This window comes from Onychomys torridus, chromosome 3, assembly GCF_903995425.1.
Source record: "Onychomys torridus chromosome 3, mOncTor1.1, whole genome shotgun sequence".
Taxonomy (NCBI): domain Eukaryota; kingdom Metazoa; phylum Chordata; class Mammalia; order Rodentia; family Cricetidae; genus Onychomys; species Onychomys torridus.
This window is the reverse complement of record NC_050445.1, coordinates 29,231,380-29,249,470: the sequence shown is the minus strand read 5'-3', so window position 1 is coordinate 29,249,470 and position 18,091 is coordinate 29,231,380. Positions and strand designations below refer to the sequence as shown.

General features: G+C 38.7%; 1 protein-coding gene and 1 gene segment (V, D, J or C); one reads left to right on the top strand and one right to left on the bottom strand.

The window, feature by feature from the left end:
- Positions 1-18,091, top strand: part of LOC118579709 — a 506,004-nt gene that overhangs the window by 50,548 nt on the left and 437,365 nt on the right.
- LOC118579434 (cationic trypsin-3) lies at positions 8,522-13,725 on the bottom strand. The gene is made up of 5 exons (XM_036180722.1): positions 13,686-13,725; positions 11,254-11,416; positions 9,923-10,176; positions 9,279-9,415; positions 8,522-8,743 (listed from the first exon to the last, which is right to left on the bottom strand). The coding sequence occupies exons 1-5, from the start codon at positions 13,723-13,725 to the stop codon at positions 8,522-8,524; spliced, it is 816 nt and encodes a 271-aa protein (XP_036036615.1).

Here is an 18,091-nt window from a genome sequence, read left to right as displayed (position 1 = left end):
CAGGAACTCACAATGAAGAAGCTTCATTGAGTCTCAGCAAGCATTTTTCTTTGTTTGCAATTGACTCAAGTGGCCCAGGTCTGTGTTTGTGAGGCTACTCTTGAGCTGTTGATAATCTTGCCTTCATCTCACCTCCCATGTACAAAGATTACAAGTGTGGTGCTTCAAAAAAAATGTCCCCCATAGGTTCACAGGAATGGCACTCTTGGGAGATGTAGCCTTGCTGGAGTAGGTGGTTTTTTTTTTGTTTTTTTTTTTTTTTTGTTTTTTTTTTTTTGTAGGAGGTATGTCACAGTCTTTTTCCTGCTGCCTGTGAGTCAAAATGTAGAACTCTCAGCTACTTCTTCAGCACCATGTCTGCCTGCACACTGCCATGCTTCCCACTATGATGACAATGGAATGAATCTCTGAAACTGTAAGCCATCCCCAATTAAATGTTTTCCTTAGAAGAGTGGCTGTGGTCATGGTGTCTCTTCACAGCAATAGAAACTTTAACTAAGAAAACATATATGTGCCATATTTTCCTCTATAGTTTTTATATTTATACTTCATAATGATGTTGGCAAGTTTAAGATTTGAGGGATTCTTGGAGAATACATTTTGAAGTATAAGATGGTCGTGAGATTTGAGGTGTCAGTTTTGGAAAGCTGTGACTTGATTATGAAATACATCCCCATGGTTTTGTTTGTTCAGTTGATCCTTAGTTGCTGGTGCTACATTAGGAGGTGGGCCTGAGTTGGAGGAAGTGGCTGGCATGGCTGTGACTTTAATTGTTGAATGTAGTCCTAATATCTCCTTATTCTTTTTTTTTTTTTTTTCTGACCATGATGAAGTGGTGAATTTCCTCTGCCACCAGTTCCTGCCACCAAGATTTTCCATTCAAGCTTAGGAAGACAAGTCATTTTAGACCCAATCCTTTTGAACCAGAGCCTAGGCAACTCTTTCCTCCCTTAAGTTGCAATGTCAAGAAATGCTCATACTGTTACCAAATCTCACCACCACATCATTTATAATTTCTCTGATCCACACATTAGCTGATTGGACAACACTTTAAGCAACCATGGCATAGTCAAAAGAGTAACCAATAATCCTCATGGTTGCAATGATAAACAGAAAGAAACAAAAGAACAAACAGAAAAAAATGTAAATAATGGAGGAGGCTCATTGTAGCTCCAAGGGTAGTTATCTGTATACTTCTGTGGCACCATGTGGCTAATAATTACATTACATTTGATAACAGATGGCTTCCTAGCAGATATTTAGGATTGGGGGTATCTGATGCAAGATCAGGTAGATATGAATATAATCTTTATGTACAAGCTTTCAATTTCTTGTGTAATAAATTCTAACAAAGTACTAGGCCGATAGCTTAAGAGGGAAGAATAATTTTATTTCCCTTAAAGTCTGCATGCTTTGGGGTGGACAGTTGGGAAGAAATCTAGAAGGAAAAGGAAAAAGAGAAAATAGTACCTGCTGGTTCAGATGCACTACAGATGGTTAGGCACAACTATACCCCTGGGTCTCATGGATTCAGGCACCCTCTTACCACTTTAGAACTTTTGTCTGATCTTCTGGTTATTTTTCATTTATTTTTATTTTTTTGTTTTTCGAGACAGGGTTTCTCTGTGTAGCTTTGCACCTTTCCTGGAACTCGCTTTGGAGGCCAGGCTGGCCTCAAACTCATAGAGATCTGCCTGCCTCTGCCTCCTGAGTGCTGGGATTACAGGCGTGTGCCACCACCGCTCAGCTCATTTAGTTTATTTTATCTAGAGACTTCTTCATATGTAAAGTTTGTCTTCTTATCTTTTTTACAATTTCTGTTGATCATTTCCATCATGAGGACAGTTGGTTATTATTTTCAGAAGGGGACCAAGCTTCTGCTAACTTATCAACAAGGAACTCAAGAAAGGAAGATGAATTTTAGAACCAATTGACATTCGTTACTCCTCCTGCATATATGTTAGGTAATTTTGTTGTCTCAACTTTTAAGTAATTAGGATAATGGGAAAAATTAATTAATGATGACTTAGCTTGTGTTTCACTCAATAGAGTATATTTACATTAAATATGTGGTGATATTGTGTTCTCCAAAATATTGTGCAAGCTAATAAACTTATCTGGGGTCAGAGACAAAACAGCCACAATATTAAACATAGAGGATAGGCAGTGGTAGCTCACACCTTTAATCCTAGCATTCCAGAGGCAGAGATCTACCTGGATCTCTGTGTGTTCAAGGATACAGCCGAGCATGGTGACTCACGCCTTTAACCCCAGTGAGCCTTTAATTCCAGGAAGTGAGGGCAGAAAGCAGAAAGGTATATAAGGCATGAGGACCAGAAACTAGAAGCTTTTGGCCTGGTTAAGCTTTTAGGTTTTGGAGCAGCAGTCACTAGCCTGGTTAAGTGTCAGGCTTTCGAGAAGCGGTTCAGCTGAGACACATTCAGATGAGAACACAGAGGCTTCCAGTCTGAGGAAACAGGATCAGCTGAGAAACTGGCGAGGTGAGGTAGCTGGGGATTGTTCTGCTTCTCTGATCTTCCAGCATTCACCCCAATACCTGGCTCCAGGTCTGCTTTTATTAATAAGACCTTCTAAGATTCATGCTACATAAATATAGATTTTTGATCAGAGAAAAAGATTGTACATTACTTGTATGTATTAAAATTATAGGAATTAGTCTATTATACTAAATATATAATTCTTTTTGTAGTACACATGATGATATATATTTTAAAAAATAACTACAGAAAAAGGTAGCAAAAGCCAGTTAATAAGCATGAGTAGATTTAGCTCTGAGATAATTTAGAGCTATTGTGAGTGTTATAGCTCTGGAGGGAAAAGTATCTTGACTTATCAGGAAGCCAGGCTATATCTAGAGCTGCAATAGGTCAGCTCCAGAGGGAGAGGTATCTTGACTTGTTGGGAGGTCAGGTGATAACTGAACCTGGCGTGTAGTGGGGGACTGTCTCCCACAGTATATGGCAATCCTGCTCCTCTCCTAGAGAGAGCCAGTACAGCTGAGCTTTGCTGTGCTCCCACCTTAAGGAGGCTTCCAGCAGAGCTCCTCTTCTTCTCTCTGGTCCAAGATGTTGCTTCTTCTACTTCACTCTGCTAAAGTGGAAAGCCCTGTAGAAATGGAGCAAACTTCTCTAGCTTCTGCCAAAAGTTGTCACTTTTTTCTGCTCAGCTTTGCTTAGTCCCCCTAAGGGGTTTACACAGGGCTTCTTAAAGGTGGAGTTTCTCCAGGAAGAAGATTTTCTGCTCAGGGACTGGTTAGTTTTCCTGCTTAGGTTAGTTTCATTGGTCAGGGGCAGAGGTGGCTCTGATTTCAGGGCCAAACTGTGTTTCTTTCACTGGCCCTTTTTAGCCTTTTGGCTCTAATTTTAAGGCCAAAGCATATTTCTTTCATGGACTCTGATTCTAGGGACAAAGTGTATTTCTTTGGTACTGGTTTCAGGGTCAGGGCATGTTTCTTAGGTTCTGGGTTCAGGGCTAAAGTGTTTCATTCAGTGGCTTAGGTCTCAGATCCAGTGTAGTAGAATATTTTAAGGTGTATTACTTTTGTTTATGTTGCATTTGTTTAACTCTGTGAAGCTATGTTACTGTGCCTGATGGTCTAATAAAGAACTGGCCAATAGTAAGGTAGGAGAAAGGATAGGCAGGGCTGGCAGGCAGAGAGAATCTATAGAGGGAGAAATCTGGAAGAAGTAACGAGAGAAGGAGGAGGACATCAGGGGCCAGCCACTCAGCTACACAACCAGCAAGCCATGGAGCAAGAGTAAGATTTACAGAAGTAAGAGAACAGGAAAAACCCAGAGGCAAAAGGTAGATGGGATAATTTAAGATAAGGAAAGCTGGCTAGAAACTAAGCCAAGCTAAGTCCAGGCATTCATAATTAAGCATAAGCCTCTGTGTAGAATTTATTTGGGACCTGGGTGGCAGGGGTGTGTTTCTTTCTCTAGCTCTTTGGCTGGCCCTTTTTCCCTAAAGGTATGAAGTTACTCTTTCCTTGGGAGAGAGTCCCTCCCTGGCAGTTCCTCTTATGGCACCAGACTATTCTTACCCACAAGGGCAGGATTCCCTAAGGAACTTCACCTATACTGTTGCACTGTTCCATTTTTGTATATTCTCGGTTTTCCAACATAGTTCTCATGCTTTTCTGGATCTTACTGACTTGTGAACTAGAGGATTGTTTTTAGCAAATGCACTTTAGCGAATTGTCTCTGCCTCTTCCTCTTGCATTTTTGTGTTAAACTGCAGTGTCTTTTGGTGGATAGGTGATTGTTTTCTCTGGTTACATAAAAAACAAATGTAGCTTTCACAGCCATCCCTGTCTTTATCGATTTAGTTTTTTCTTACACTATTTGGGTTGATCAACATTTAGTTCTATTTATTTTGATATTCACCAGTCAGAATGTGTGTACCAGAACACAGGCATTTTCTGTTTCTTTGTCACTGTTATCATTTGTGTGTTTATCAGAAACAAAAAATATTAGTGGCTCTTGATAAGCACTTGATGAATAAGTTTATAAATGTACTATTTAGGGACCACTATTAAGAGAGATAAGTCTGCATGCTTGTAAAACAGATACAATAGACCATAGCCTTTCAGCGACATTGGTTCAATTGATGCATATGGGGGCCTAAGATGTAAATAGCCATTTACATTTGGTAAATGTATTCAAATAGGATATAGGAAAAGGAAAGACTTTTTTTTGAAATGTGAGAATGTCCAACAAAGTAATGATGCATAGTTTTTGATGACTCATCTACCAAAGCCAGAAATATGAGAAACAACACCCATACCCATTTTTAGGGTATTTAGTAAAATAAATAATCTGAAACCCTAAATGAAGGAAAACATAAAACTTCTATAGGTGTATTCATTCACCATCAAAATGTCTAGAGGGAGCAGGAAGCTTTACTTAAGTTATTATAAATACTACCCCATTTTACATGAAGAATTTGAATCAGTCAGGAAGGTTGTCATCAAACTTGATGTACTAATTTGACTGGTAGAAATAAGGTAAACACAGGGCCATGCCTCCTTGAATAGGATTACATATTAACTGACAACATAATGCCCTCTTTTTCGTGTGTGTCATCGGTTTGTGTTTGTACTATTTTAGTATCAAAAGTTTCTTTTTGTTTATATATATATATATATATATATATATATATATATATATATAAACTTATTATTAAACATCTATCATTTATTTATTTAGTACATTTAATCTTGATATGTTGTAACTTGTATCTTATTGGAAAAGGCTCTTAAGTCTGTCATTTTTTGAAAACCTAGCATATACTATTTTATCTACTGCTTTTCAAATCTCTAACACATATACTTTTCTTTTCACTCTTTATCTCTTCTTGTCCCATTTCCCATTCAGCTTCCCATTTAAATATTGATACCTTTGGATCTTTCCCTAACCCTGGCAAAAACTGAAACCAGTAATCAGAATAAAACAAAAAATTATAGGCATTTTTCTCCAGACAGTAATTTAGTGTCCCAGTCTCCAAACATTTTAAGGGACACAAGTCAACTGTTGAAATATCTTTTCCCGAAGCTGACAATGGGACTACTGTATAACTATTATAATTTGAAGGGTCCAGGAATATAGACATACAAAATTTTAAGCTTAAGAGATGAAAACTGACAGTCATCAGCTCTAAAGGTTAAATGCTAACAATGGCTGTCTGCTTTACAGCCAGATCCTCTGACAACAGCCAGGGGTTAACTTTTAACCCACCTGCCCCTTATAGCCAACAACTGCCTGGACCAAAGTTAACTTTTAGTAGTTGTTTCTATATGACTTCTAACATGCATCCCATGCCCGATGTTTCTATGTGACTCCTAGCATAAACCCCATGCCTGGTAGTATGAAAGGAGGCCAGTATTCACCTCCATTGCTACAGCTTCAGAATTTCAACATTGGCTGTGGTCTCAGCTAGCTGATGAGCTTTTGTGCCCCATGGTGTTTTATAATTACTTTTTATTTTTCTAGAATAAAGTTTGCTTCTGGTTTAATAGACTTTGGTAGTTTGTTTCCCATTATTGTGAGACCCTGGACCCAACAAATTGTTTCTATAGTCAGCTTTCCATGAACATAAACTCAAGGGCAGAGAACTTTCATGAAATAAAATAAGCATAAAATAAAGGAAGAAAAAGTGCAAAGTATAGGACACATATACTCTAACAGATTTCTAAAATTTAGCAAAGAAAAGAGATGTGAGGCAGCATTCAACAGTGACACTGTCACAAACTGGTAAGTTCTCAGTACTGGAAAACCAAGTTGATGAGGTAGTTGAAATGCCGGAGAAGCTTTCAGAGTTTTACTTCCAAAAATGATTAGTACCTAAAGTAAGAAGATAAGGAATTTACTTTACACAAGGAATTACACACAGTTCAAGACCTAGACAAGAAAGTTACCGAAGTGTATGAAAATAAGAGCCTGGGAGGGAAAATTTAAAACCACGATGAAAAAGTTTAGCAAGGATCTTGGGACACTGAAAAAGAAACAAACAGAAGTTCTGGAGATGAAGGAATCAGTAAATGAAATGAAAAGTAGAGCAGGAATCATCTTTAAGGTTGGGTGTAACACATGTGCCATGAATTGGAAAGGAGAGATGGCGGGTAGAAGGGTACAAGTGGGAAGGGTGGGGTGGAGAGATGGGGAGATGCCATAAGGAAGCTTGTTACTTTGCACCCTAATTTAAAAAATAAAACCAAGTTTTACAGGGAGAACTTCACAAACAAGACTGAAAAGGTTTGTTGTGATGAGATAGTTAAGTCTTGCATGCAAGGCTAAGGACCTTTGGCTTCACCCAAGGTGTAGTGAAATGTACTATTAAGAACTTAAAGCATCTCTCTTCAAATGCCACTAATTAAGAGATATAAACACTGAAAATTGACTGATGACTCTAAGGAGCTTTTTCTCTCTTTTCCTGATATATTTCTTATGGACAATGTAGTTATGTTTCCTTGAGATTTCTATATCAAAGTATTAACCGTAGGCTTGATGACACTAAAAATGTGGAGCCTTGAGAGGTACCCTGGTTTAGATGAACTTGAGAGCTTGTGCTCCCAGGATGATGACCAGCTTATCTACCAAGAAAGAGGACATCAGAGATAGCTCCCAGGGCCAGAAGGAAGACAGTGATTCACAGTATGAGAGTACATTAGAAAACCAGGAAACTATGTCTCCCCAGAGCTGCTAGTGTCTTGGTCTTAGTGTCTCTTGGACATGAGATAGAAGTGTGTGCTATAGAATCTATTCTGTTTCTGAAATTTTTGTTATGGATTTCCTGTTCAAAATTTTCTGTGTTGTGGTGATATATTGTGTACCACCAATAAAGCTTGCCTAAGGATTAGAGGTCAAAGCTAGCCACTATATTAAACATAGAGGTCAGGCAGTGATAGCATATACCTATAATGCTAACATTCAGGAGGCAGAGATCAATCTGGATCTCTGAGTTCAAGGCCACACTGGGAACAGAGCCAGGTATGATGGCACATGCCTTTAATCCCAGCACTAGGAAGTAAGTAAGATGGCAGGGCAGTTAAGGGTATATAAAGCATGAGTAAACAGGAAGTCTTTCACTTTAGACTGAGGATTTTGTAGAGGTGAGAATTTGTGGCTGGCTTGCTCTGCTTCTCTCATCTTTCAGTTTTCACCCCATTGTCTGCCTCCAGGTTTTCTATTAATAAGATCCTTTAGCAATTCATGTTACACTATGTATCCAAGGCTGCTATGCTTCTTTTTTTCTCATGGCCATACCAGATAATCACAGGAATTATTGTAGGGGCTTCTCCTTTACATACTTCTATCAGATATCTGTGCATTAGTGTTTGTTGGGGAGAGTTGATGAGAAACTAAGAGTGTGGTCCCCTGTCTGGCAGGGCTGAAGAACAACAGCGAGACTTCTGAGATTTATGACCTCAGGTTAATATGTCTATTTTATCTGAAATGATTTCATTTAATTGGGGGCAGGTTTCTAGTGCAGCATTTAAGTTGAAGTTTGAGATGTGGCTGAGAAGGATCTCTGAACACTGCATTTGCTATAGAAGTACTAGCCTGGTTAAAAACAAGATATTTGGGTAGACCACACTCCAGGTGGGTGAATCCTTGCAAAGGTGTAGTATAATAGAGTTTTGGATCAACTGAAGAATAGCAAGGAAGAAATATTCCAATATTAACCATTCCTAGGATTTTAGCCATTGCTTTTATGTCTGCATCTTTTAGCATGATCTATTATAAATAATTAACATTAGATCTACCACTTTGGGTCATAAGAAAGGATATATTATGGCCAAATATTTAAATAAAATCTATCAGATATATTAATAAACTATCAAATGATATTTGAATGAGACACTATATAACCTTCCCAATTGTCTTTATAAAATAATCCAACTCTCCATGCTTTTTCTCATTTTACAGTAAGTTTTAAAAGCAAGTTCATCATTATCAATCAATAGCCATACATAGACAGATGTGGTAAGAAGAAAATGTTTTTATTGAGATGGGGGCATAGAAGGAAGGTGAATTTGACTACAAAGAGATGGTTTATGAGGAGATAAAGGTGTTTGGTTGGCAGCAATAGTCTTCTGAATCCAGCTCACATAGTTGCAGACCTTGGTGTAGACACCAGGTTTTCCTTTCAATGCACAGCCATAACCCCAGGAAACAACACCCTGGAGCTTTCCATTGCAGACCACAGGGCCGCCAGAGTCACCCTGAATAACAGAGAAAATATAATAAGCACTCTCACATATGTCTAAATGAGAGGATGGGCTTCAAGCTTTTCCTCCATTATCTTGGGCCATTTTCATAGATTCTCCATAAAATAACTTCTCTGCACCCAGAAACTCAAGCTTTAGTCTTCTTAGAATGCCAGTATTCTATAGCTTCCTTTCTTATAGACCCACCTCTTTCCTTGTCAACCTATCAATCTATGACAATGTGAGAACTGGAGAGATTGAATGCTATCTCAAAAGCTCTGTTCTTTTTCAAAGGTAAAGTCTCCAATAAAGCTTTTGAGGTACATGGTCAGATGGAATGTTTGTAGTAATTTCTGAATATCATTTTTACATGTAGTCCTAATCATCAATATCATAGACAGAGTTTATAATTTTTTCCAAATCTACTCCTTTCCCTCATCAATAGTCTCTGAGATGCTGTTAAGGTTCTTCTCCTTTTTTTCCAAAAAAAAGTAGAAGTAAATGAAGAGAGAGAATGAGTTAGAAGGAGAATAACCACAAATAAACTCACCTGGCAGGAGTCCTTTCCACCCTCCAGGAAGCCCAGGCAGAACATGTTGCTGGTGATCTTGCCTGGGTAGGCACTTTTGCAAGAACTATCAGAGAGGACAGGGGCATTAAGACACTGAAGAAGCGATGGGTAGTTGGCTGTCAAGCACAAGAATGAAAATGGAAGATTATCCAGTGATCTTGGAAGCTTCGTTTCCAACCTCCTTCCTCTTTCTTAACTCTTCTTCTGTCTTTTAATTCCCCATGCCTTATAATTTGGGAGAACATTTTTGGAGAAAGTTTGCTAAGTAATTTTATTCAATTCACAACAGTAATTTTAAAAAATCTGGTGCAAGCATCAGTGTCCACAGCTTTCAACAGGTGTAGACTTAAAGGAACACCAAAATCCTTACCCTCTGTCTACTTACATCCCTCATTTCAGTTGACCACTTGGAGTTTTTCTAATAGTTCATTTTTGTTGTGTCTACTGTATGGTCTCAGCACAAGTATTTTCTCCACTTTAATTTGTGCATTTTAAGACTATCCATATCTAAATCTATCCTCAGAGAACCTTCCCTTGAGTGAGAATTTGGATCACTTTGCTCCCAGCATGTCTTTCACATCTAGTCTTCTCATACTTTGGAATCAAGTCCCAGTGATACCTACTGCCACTGCTCAGGGTGTTGCCCCAGCCAGACACAAGACACTTAGTACCAGATGATGGACAGGAACTTGGCAGAGAGACAGTGGACTCTCGAGAGTTGAGGGTGGCAGGTGAATTCAGCTTAATCAACATGATGTCATTATCATAGGTGTTTTTGTTATAGTTGGGGTGGCGGATGATTTTAGCCGCATTAATGAATTGCTCATTACCCTCAAGGACATCAATGTTGTGTTCTCCCAAGCGCACCTGAATTTGACTGGATGTAAAGATCAGCATTTTTAAAAGTATCCTTCCATTTTTTCCCCTTACAAAACATCAATCACAAGAATAAACACAAATAGCAGCATGTTTGAGCATTTATTCACACAGCTGACTTTATACCCTGGGTAGCACTGTGCAGTACCTTACTGCTTACAGTTCAGAGAATTTCTTGCAAAAGTGTCCCTGCAAGTTAATACAGACTCACAGTTCATTATACATTAAAATACAAAGTATAAGATGGAAAGAAAGACCCTTACTAAACAGAGATGAAGAGTTAGTTGGGAGAAATTGATTGGCACTTGCCATTTTTCCTCTGGTTGTAATACTCAAGGATTTCAGATACACGAAGATTTGAGATATTGAGATAAATACAAATACATAGTGTGATGAAACAGGACTCAGAGAAGGAGAGCTGGGATTCAAGGTGTGAGCCACCAAGCTTGACTCAAAAGAAGTGCAATGTTGTAGGAACAGAATTATGTGTGCTTGCTTTTAACAGTGTGCTTAAAATACAGTGGGCTTTATCTCTGCATGCCCTTTCCCCTTTGTTAGAGCTATGTAATGGCTCATAATCTGAAGACATACAGATTTATTAACTACAGTTCCCCTTCTGGCCTCGAGTACCATCACCTAGGAAGATAGCAGTGAGTTCTGGAGCAAAACTTCACATAAATGTTTCTCAACAGATCATAAAGTCATTGAGATAGAATCAAGCTCTTAGTATTTAATCTGTAAAAAAGTACTTTTATTTTTAATTATATGTATATGTATATATCTCTGTGTGGATATGTGTATGTGTGAATACAGGTGCCCATGGAATACAGAAGAAGGCATAAGGTCCCCTGACACTGGAGTTACACGTGGCTGTGAACCATTAGATGTAGGTGCTGAGAACTGAACATAGGCTTCTAGAAGAGCAGCACATGTTCCTAACCACTGAGCCACTTCTACAGTCCAGTACCGGCATGTTTTAACTATACTGTATAACTGTGCATGGTGCTTAATTATACTCTGACGAAACTAAAGGCAAACATGACTTTAGAGCATGGAAATAGGAATATTGGTCACTTACGATTTGTAGCAGTGAGCTGCTGAAACAACCCACTGGGAGCTGATGAGGGAACCACCACATGAGTGGTAGCCAACATTCAGGGACACCTGGTAGGGGAGGGAATTCTTCTGACAGGTGTAACCTCCAACGATTTTGTCATCATCGTCATTCAGGGGGAAAGCAACTGGGAAGAGTTGGATGTTCTTGTAAATATATCCACCAAAAATTGTCTGCTTTACAATTGTTTTGTTTTCTGGTGCCAGGGAAATTCCCAGGATCTATAAGGATGATCCCAGCTAAGACCCCTAGCAATGGTGGGAAGGTTACCTGAACTGGCCATCTACTGTAATCAAATTGGTGAATACCCTAACTGTCATCAGAGAGCCTTTATCTAGTAACTGACAGAAGGAGATGCAGAGATCCATAGCCAAGCACTGGGCCATGCTCTGGATGTCCTCCCAAAGAAAGGGAGGAGGGATTGTACGAGCCAGGGGTTCAAGGTCATGACGGAGGAACCCACAGAGACTGCTGACTGAAGCTCGTGGGAGCACATGGACTCTAGACCAACAGTTAGGACCAACAGCCTATGTGGGATCCGATCTAGACCCTCTGCATGTATGACAGTTATGTAGCTTGGTCTGTTTGTAAGGCTCCTAGCAGTGAGATCAGGACCTGTCCCTGGTGCTTAGCTGGCTTTTGGGAACCTGTTCTTCATGCAGGATTACCTTGCCCAGCCTTGATACAGGGAGAAGAGCTCAGTCCTACCTGAACTTGATGTGCCATGCTATGTTCAAGCCCATGGGAGGACTGCCCATTTCTGAATGGAGACAGAGAAGGAGTGGGTAGATGGGGAGGTCAGGGGTCGGGGGAATGGGAGGAGAGGAGGGAAGGGAAGGTCAGTATGTAAAATAAAGGGAAGAATGTTAATAATAAAAAAACCAATTGTTTCATTTTACTATCTTATATAATCAAGAAATGATGGTTCCACTTGATGGACACTTTAAAGCAGAACCCTGCTGGGAAGTCGTGCAAATGGATAGCTTTGTATGATGGTGAGTTGTTGGTGTGGCATGCCTGTTTCCATAAAGAAACAAGGAAAACTTAAGGAGCAATCTGAGAGTATTCTTGCTTAGAACAAAAGCTTATTTAATGGTTCTATTCTCCTTATCTCTTGGATTGCTTGTCACCTAAATTTTTATAAACAATTTCACCAAACATTACAGGATTCCCTTCCCAACCAACAACCTATGCTTCTGTATTATGTAGTAGGACCCACTGCTACCAAGATTGCTTACAGTTCCAGAGTCTTCCATTATTTTTATGAGCTGAGTAATTTTATTAGCTAAGATATTTCCAGGAGTATAGGCAGACACATCTAATTTATACGACTGAGTTTTGGAAGCTCTAGTATTACATTTCAACACTAAAATTGTAGTGAAATCCTTGCGCTTTGGCCTAGGGCTGTAATTCCCACGGCCTTGGAGGCTGAGGCAGAACAATGGCAAGCTTAAAGGCCTGCCTAGGATGCAGAATATGCTCAAAGGTAGCCTGGATAATTTATCAAGATTCTGTATGAAAACTCAAAATAAAACGGAGGATCATATATGTGTTGTAGCTGGTAAATATTTTCCTGGTATGTACTAAGCCTTGGGTTCAGTCCAAAACACCATCCTTGTCTTGTGGAAAATTAATGAATTGCTAACACTAGCATAGAAGTGTTCATGTCCCTATGTTTAATCATTTGAATGACATATGGGTTCACATTAGGGAGAACTGATTAGTAAATATGAGAGCACTATAGCCCACATGTTTTTTTTCCACAATAAATAAATTATTCTTTCCTGTCTTGACCCCTAGATCAAATAATCAGCTTTTCAGTGTTCCGAAAACTCAGGTTTGATATTTATACCATTTTCAAGGAATAAAGATTACTGTTATTTTTTTAAAAGATTTTATTTTAATTATGGGGATGTGCATGTGAGTGCAAGTGCTGGAGGTAGCCAGAAGTTTCCCCTCCCCTTTCCTGGAGATGGTGTTATGGATGGTTGTGAACTACCTGATGCGGATAATAAAAACTAAAGTCAGATTCTCTGGAAGAGCAGTACATGCTCCTAAGAAGTGAGCCATCTCTCCAGCCCCAGATTACTGTTATTAAAGTCAGTATTCCAGAGAGGTCAGTACCAATACTTTCTTTGTTATGGAGAATCCTTACTCTTTATCCTCTAATTCATAGACTTTACCTAGAAGTTCAAGATAGTCTGCTTACTTACGCTATCTATGCTGAGAGATCTTTCAATGCAAGCAAGCTTTAACTATCCATAATAAATACACCACTATATAATGTTGTTCCAACATTTTACGCCTCCTATATACAAACCCTACATTCCAGGGCACAAAGTACTAGTTTAGTTGTATGGTTAATTCTTACTGATTTGTTCATTAAAGGGACTCACCAGCAGCTCCAAGGAATGCAAGGAAGAGTAAGGTCTTCATGGTTGCTCACTGTGAAGCAGAAAATAGGATGAAGGCTTTCCTCCACAGCTATCTATAAGCCAGGGCTTTTGTTAATGCCCATGGCTATAGGTTCCAGGAGAGATTTTTCATTGGAAACTCTGAGATCTAAATTTAGAATTTAATTATCCAAACACCAACCCTTTCTTTTCAAAGGCTGTGGGAATGGAAGAAACAATCTCACCTGGTGGGAGCTATCCCCATAGTAGGAAAATGAGTTGAAGTAAGGTCACAAGACAGAGCTTCAGGTTTTCAGGTTCTCAGATAAAAATATTAGGTACGCTGACATTTCAGGTGTGAATGTTTTTCTTAAGGATTCACTGGAACCCTGATCCTTGACATGCTATTGCCTATCTTGTAATCACTCATAAGGTGTACCTTGTCCTAGGGTCATTTTAATCTTCTACATCCTCTTAAGTTTCCATTACTAGTGGGTAGGATTCCCCCACCCCAGGAAAGAAAATTTCCTCTTATATGAAATTCTGATAAATAAAATTTGTAAAGTTAAAGATGAGGACTGGTGTCCATCTAGAACTTGTTCTGCATCCTGGGTATGGTGGTCTCCTTATCTGTCCTTCCACTGCCCATGGTTTTAGTTGATTGTATCCAACCATGAACCAAAAATATTAAGAGTAACATTTTAGAAATGAATAATTAATTACTTTGCTATAACTATGTCACGGCACATTGCTGTATTTCTTCTATTTTATTGCTGTTGTTCTACTTCATTACTTGTTTTCAATCTTTTCATGTTCCTTATTTGTAATCTAAATTTTATCATAAAGATGTATAAGAAAAGTTATATATGTATATATATATATATATATATATATATATATATATATATATATATATATATGCACATACATATGGCTTGGAATTATCTATAGTTTCAGGTATCCACTGGGTATCTTAAAATACATGTCTCATAGATAAGGAAGGGGTATACTGGATTCTAAGTACTTTGCCTATATTAACTTAGTACTCCTAAAAAGAATGATATGGCATACCCATTTTAATCCCCAATTTTCAGATGGGAGGGAACCTAAGGAACTAAATCTACAAATTGCAAGGCAGGCTCTTGGCATAATCAGGCAGCACTATACATTAAATGTGAAGAATACAGAAAACGCTATCAAGTTAAGTGACTATTAAGAAATTAATGATTTTTCTCAATAATTGCATTTTTGAAACAGGAATTATCAGAATTAATGAAAGAGTCAACTCTCAATAGCAAGGCAAATTTTTTCCCATGCCATATTGGGAGTTGAACTCAGGCCCTCACTCACACTAAGCCAGAAAAAATATGTTCTACCACTAAGCTAACCTATAAACCCCTCTCCACCTTTGTTTAGGGACAGGTCTCATAATGTAACCCTGGAACTGGTCTCTATATAGACCAGCTGTCCTTAAACTCACAGAGATCTACCTGCCTTTGTCTCCTGAGTTCTGGGATTAAAGGCATGTGCCATCATGCCTATCCCTTCAATGCTTTAAAACAAAAGTTTATTTTAAGATGGTTTTGTTAAATTGTCCAGGTTAGATTAGCTTGCTTCTCCAGGGAGGATGGGATTAGAGGTGTGTACTACCATGTCTGATTAGAGGAAATCTTCATACAAAGTAACTCTCTAACTAAAGACAATGGTGAGATTCTCTGCCTATCCAAAATCACAACTCATGCACCAATATGTTATTTTCTGTTTAGAAAAATTATCATTCTTGGGTGAGCTGCTTTAAATTTTTTGTGCTAGAAAGACAGCTTAGTTGGGATGAGTAATCTTTATTACCATTGTTATAGGATTTAGAATTATCTAGGAACCTGAAGGGGTCCACTTCTTGCTCCATGTATGGGGGCATTCCCAGAGGCAATTAACTGAGGGTTAATTCCCTCCTTGAATGTAGGTTGCTTCGTTGCTGGGCTGGAGGCCTAAGCTGAGTAAAAAGGTGGTTATGAAAGGAAAAAATCAGTAGAGTGCCTGATTCTCCTCTCTGCTTCCTTGCTTACAACGACATAAATGGTCTGCTATGTCATGTCTTTCCCCATGTGATGAAAAGAACCTTTTAAACCTTGAACCATCAAATCTTTCCTCTTTTAATTTATCTATACTTTGGTCACTGTAACTAAATCATATATTAGTGAAAGACAGATTTTCAACCTTGACACTATTGATGGTTGGGGCCTCTGAGGTCTTCGTGATGGGGAAACTATCCTATACACCATGTAAGGTGTTTACCAGAATCTTAAGATTCAAAGAGCACTCACTTCCTCTTTCTTGCTGTTGTGACAACCAAGGCCAAATTCCTGTGTCCTTTCTGAGCAAAATTGCCCCCACTTGATAATTTCAGATGAAGGGGAGGAAACAAAGGGACAAAAAGGTCTTGCATCCAAGGCTATTGTCAAAGAAAAGCCCTTAAATACAGACTCTGGATATTCACTGATTAAATGGAGTCCAAGGTAGGAAGCTGCGTTTAAATGATTCCCAAGTCAGAAAATATTAAAAAGTAAGAGAAGGAACAGTGGCCAGAATGAGGGACATATTCTCACTCTCTTCAGTGATCTGCTGCTGATTCCTATAACAATGCTGGAAGCTGTACCATTCCATATCACTCTCAGAACTTCCCCAGATTCTCATCTGAGACCTCAGTCTATAGGAGAGATGCATCCCAGTGCAGAACTTCGTACAATAATTAGCTCATATACCACTGTGTCCCACCTTGCTCCATCTGGTGATCCCACCTCAGCTTTATCATGTTCACTCCCTCCAAGGGGGAAAGAATGGCAGCTGCCAGGCAGGAGTATAAGGGTATAGGTAGATCTGTGATAATTTTCACAACGTTCTCCCTCCTCTCAAAACAAGACACTAAAACATGGTTCTGCTTAAATGGTATGAGAATGATTTAGTCATCAAAAAGTGGTAGTGGGCATATAGGAAAATATCAAATACTTATCTCAGGCCTCTCTAGTCATTCTAGTAACATTTCTACACCTATGTGCACATGGACCACTTAGTTCAGTGGCTACACACTGTTATACTTTGAGAGTTGAATAGACATCTTTTCTTTTTTAAAAATAATTTTATTTTTTAAAATATTTGTATATGTGTTTCTGAGTGTGACTTTGTAAACTTGAGTGTAGTGCCCACAGAGGGCAGATTGGGATGCTAAAAAGAGATGCTAAGAGTAGAGCTGTAGTTAAAATCATTTGTGAACCACAGGATGTGGGTTCTGGGGACTTCACTTGGGTCCTCTATAAGAACAGTATGTGCTTTAGTATCTGAACTATCTTTCCAGCACCCTAGACTTCTTTATTCTTAACCTCTTTGTAAAAAAAAAAAAAATATTGACCTTCCATGTGCTGGCAGTGTTTTATCTAATGGACAGTAAAATGAATGGTCACTTAAAAAAAAAAAAGAACCTGTTCACACTACCTAAATTCAAGTTGAAGATTAATAATGATGAGCATATCATACTTGAAGTAGGATGTTAGGTCCAGAAAATAGCAAGCTCAGGATGGTGGCTTCTGTGATAGTTGTCTGACTGGAAATAGTATGGATGTCTCAAGCTAGTCAAGATATTAAGAAGACTGGGTTAGAATATGATGTATGTGTGTGTGCACATAATTTGTATATGTGTGTATATAGATATGTACAGTGGTTGAACAAATCTGGGGCAAAACACATGCAGACATAGTCTATAGATTTTTAGCTTCTGTAAGAGCATCACAAGTTTGTCCTGAGCTTCTGTGAAGTATTCTATATGATTGGTAAAGGATAAGGAGTTGAAAGTTCCCTGACCCATACTAATATACTCTTTTTTACTCTTTGTGCATAATATCTGTGCTCAGTGACGCCATGAATTCTCACTTATAACCATAACTGATCTCTCTGCACTGTCTGAGGGTGTCTTTCTCATTCTGTTCATAGCACCAGGCATGAGCTATGGGGAATTCAACCATATGATGTCTCAGAGGCCTCTGCTTATATTTAATTAGTCTGTGTTTGTTAGTTTTCTTTCCCACACACATGGCTTAGTGGCCTTGAAAGAGTCAACTTGCTGAGTCTAAACAGGGGGCTGACTGAGCTCAAGTAAAAAATTGACATTCACATTGGAAGGAACAAGAGGAACCAGCTGTGGAAGGCATTTCAAACTCCTCTTTTCCTCCATTGACTCTCGTTGGCTTTTTCTTTAGCTTCTCTAGCTACTTTCCTGGCTAATAGGTCACTCATTACTGGGAGGGAAGGCTTCCTCTTAACAACTCTAATGCACATGGTAAATTCCAAATTAAATGAATTCCCTTCAAAAATTCTAATAAGATACCCAATACATGATCTAAGAAAAGAGGGGGGCC

Bases quoted from the DNA above. Each gene is read 5' to 3' on its own strand.
- LOC118579434 (XM_036180722.1), bottom strand. From the start codon at position 13,725: ATGAAGACCTTACTCTTCCTTGCATTCCTTGGAGCTGCTG. The intron at 11,417-13,685 runs GTGAGTCCCTTT...AACTCTTCCCAG, and splicing joins TGCATTCCTTGGAGCTGCTG to TTGCTTTCCCCCTGAATGAC. The intron at 10,177-11,253 runs GTAAGTGACCAA...CTTTACATCCAG, and splicing joins GCAGCTCACTGCTACAAATC to TCAAATTCAGGTGCGCTTGG.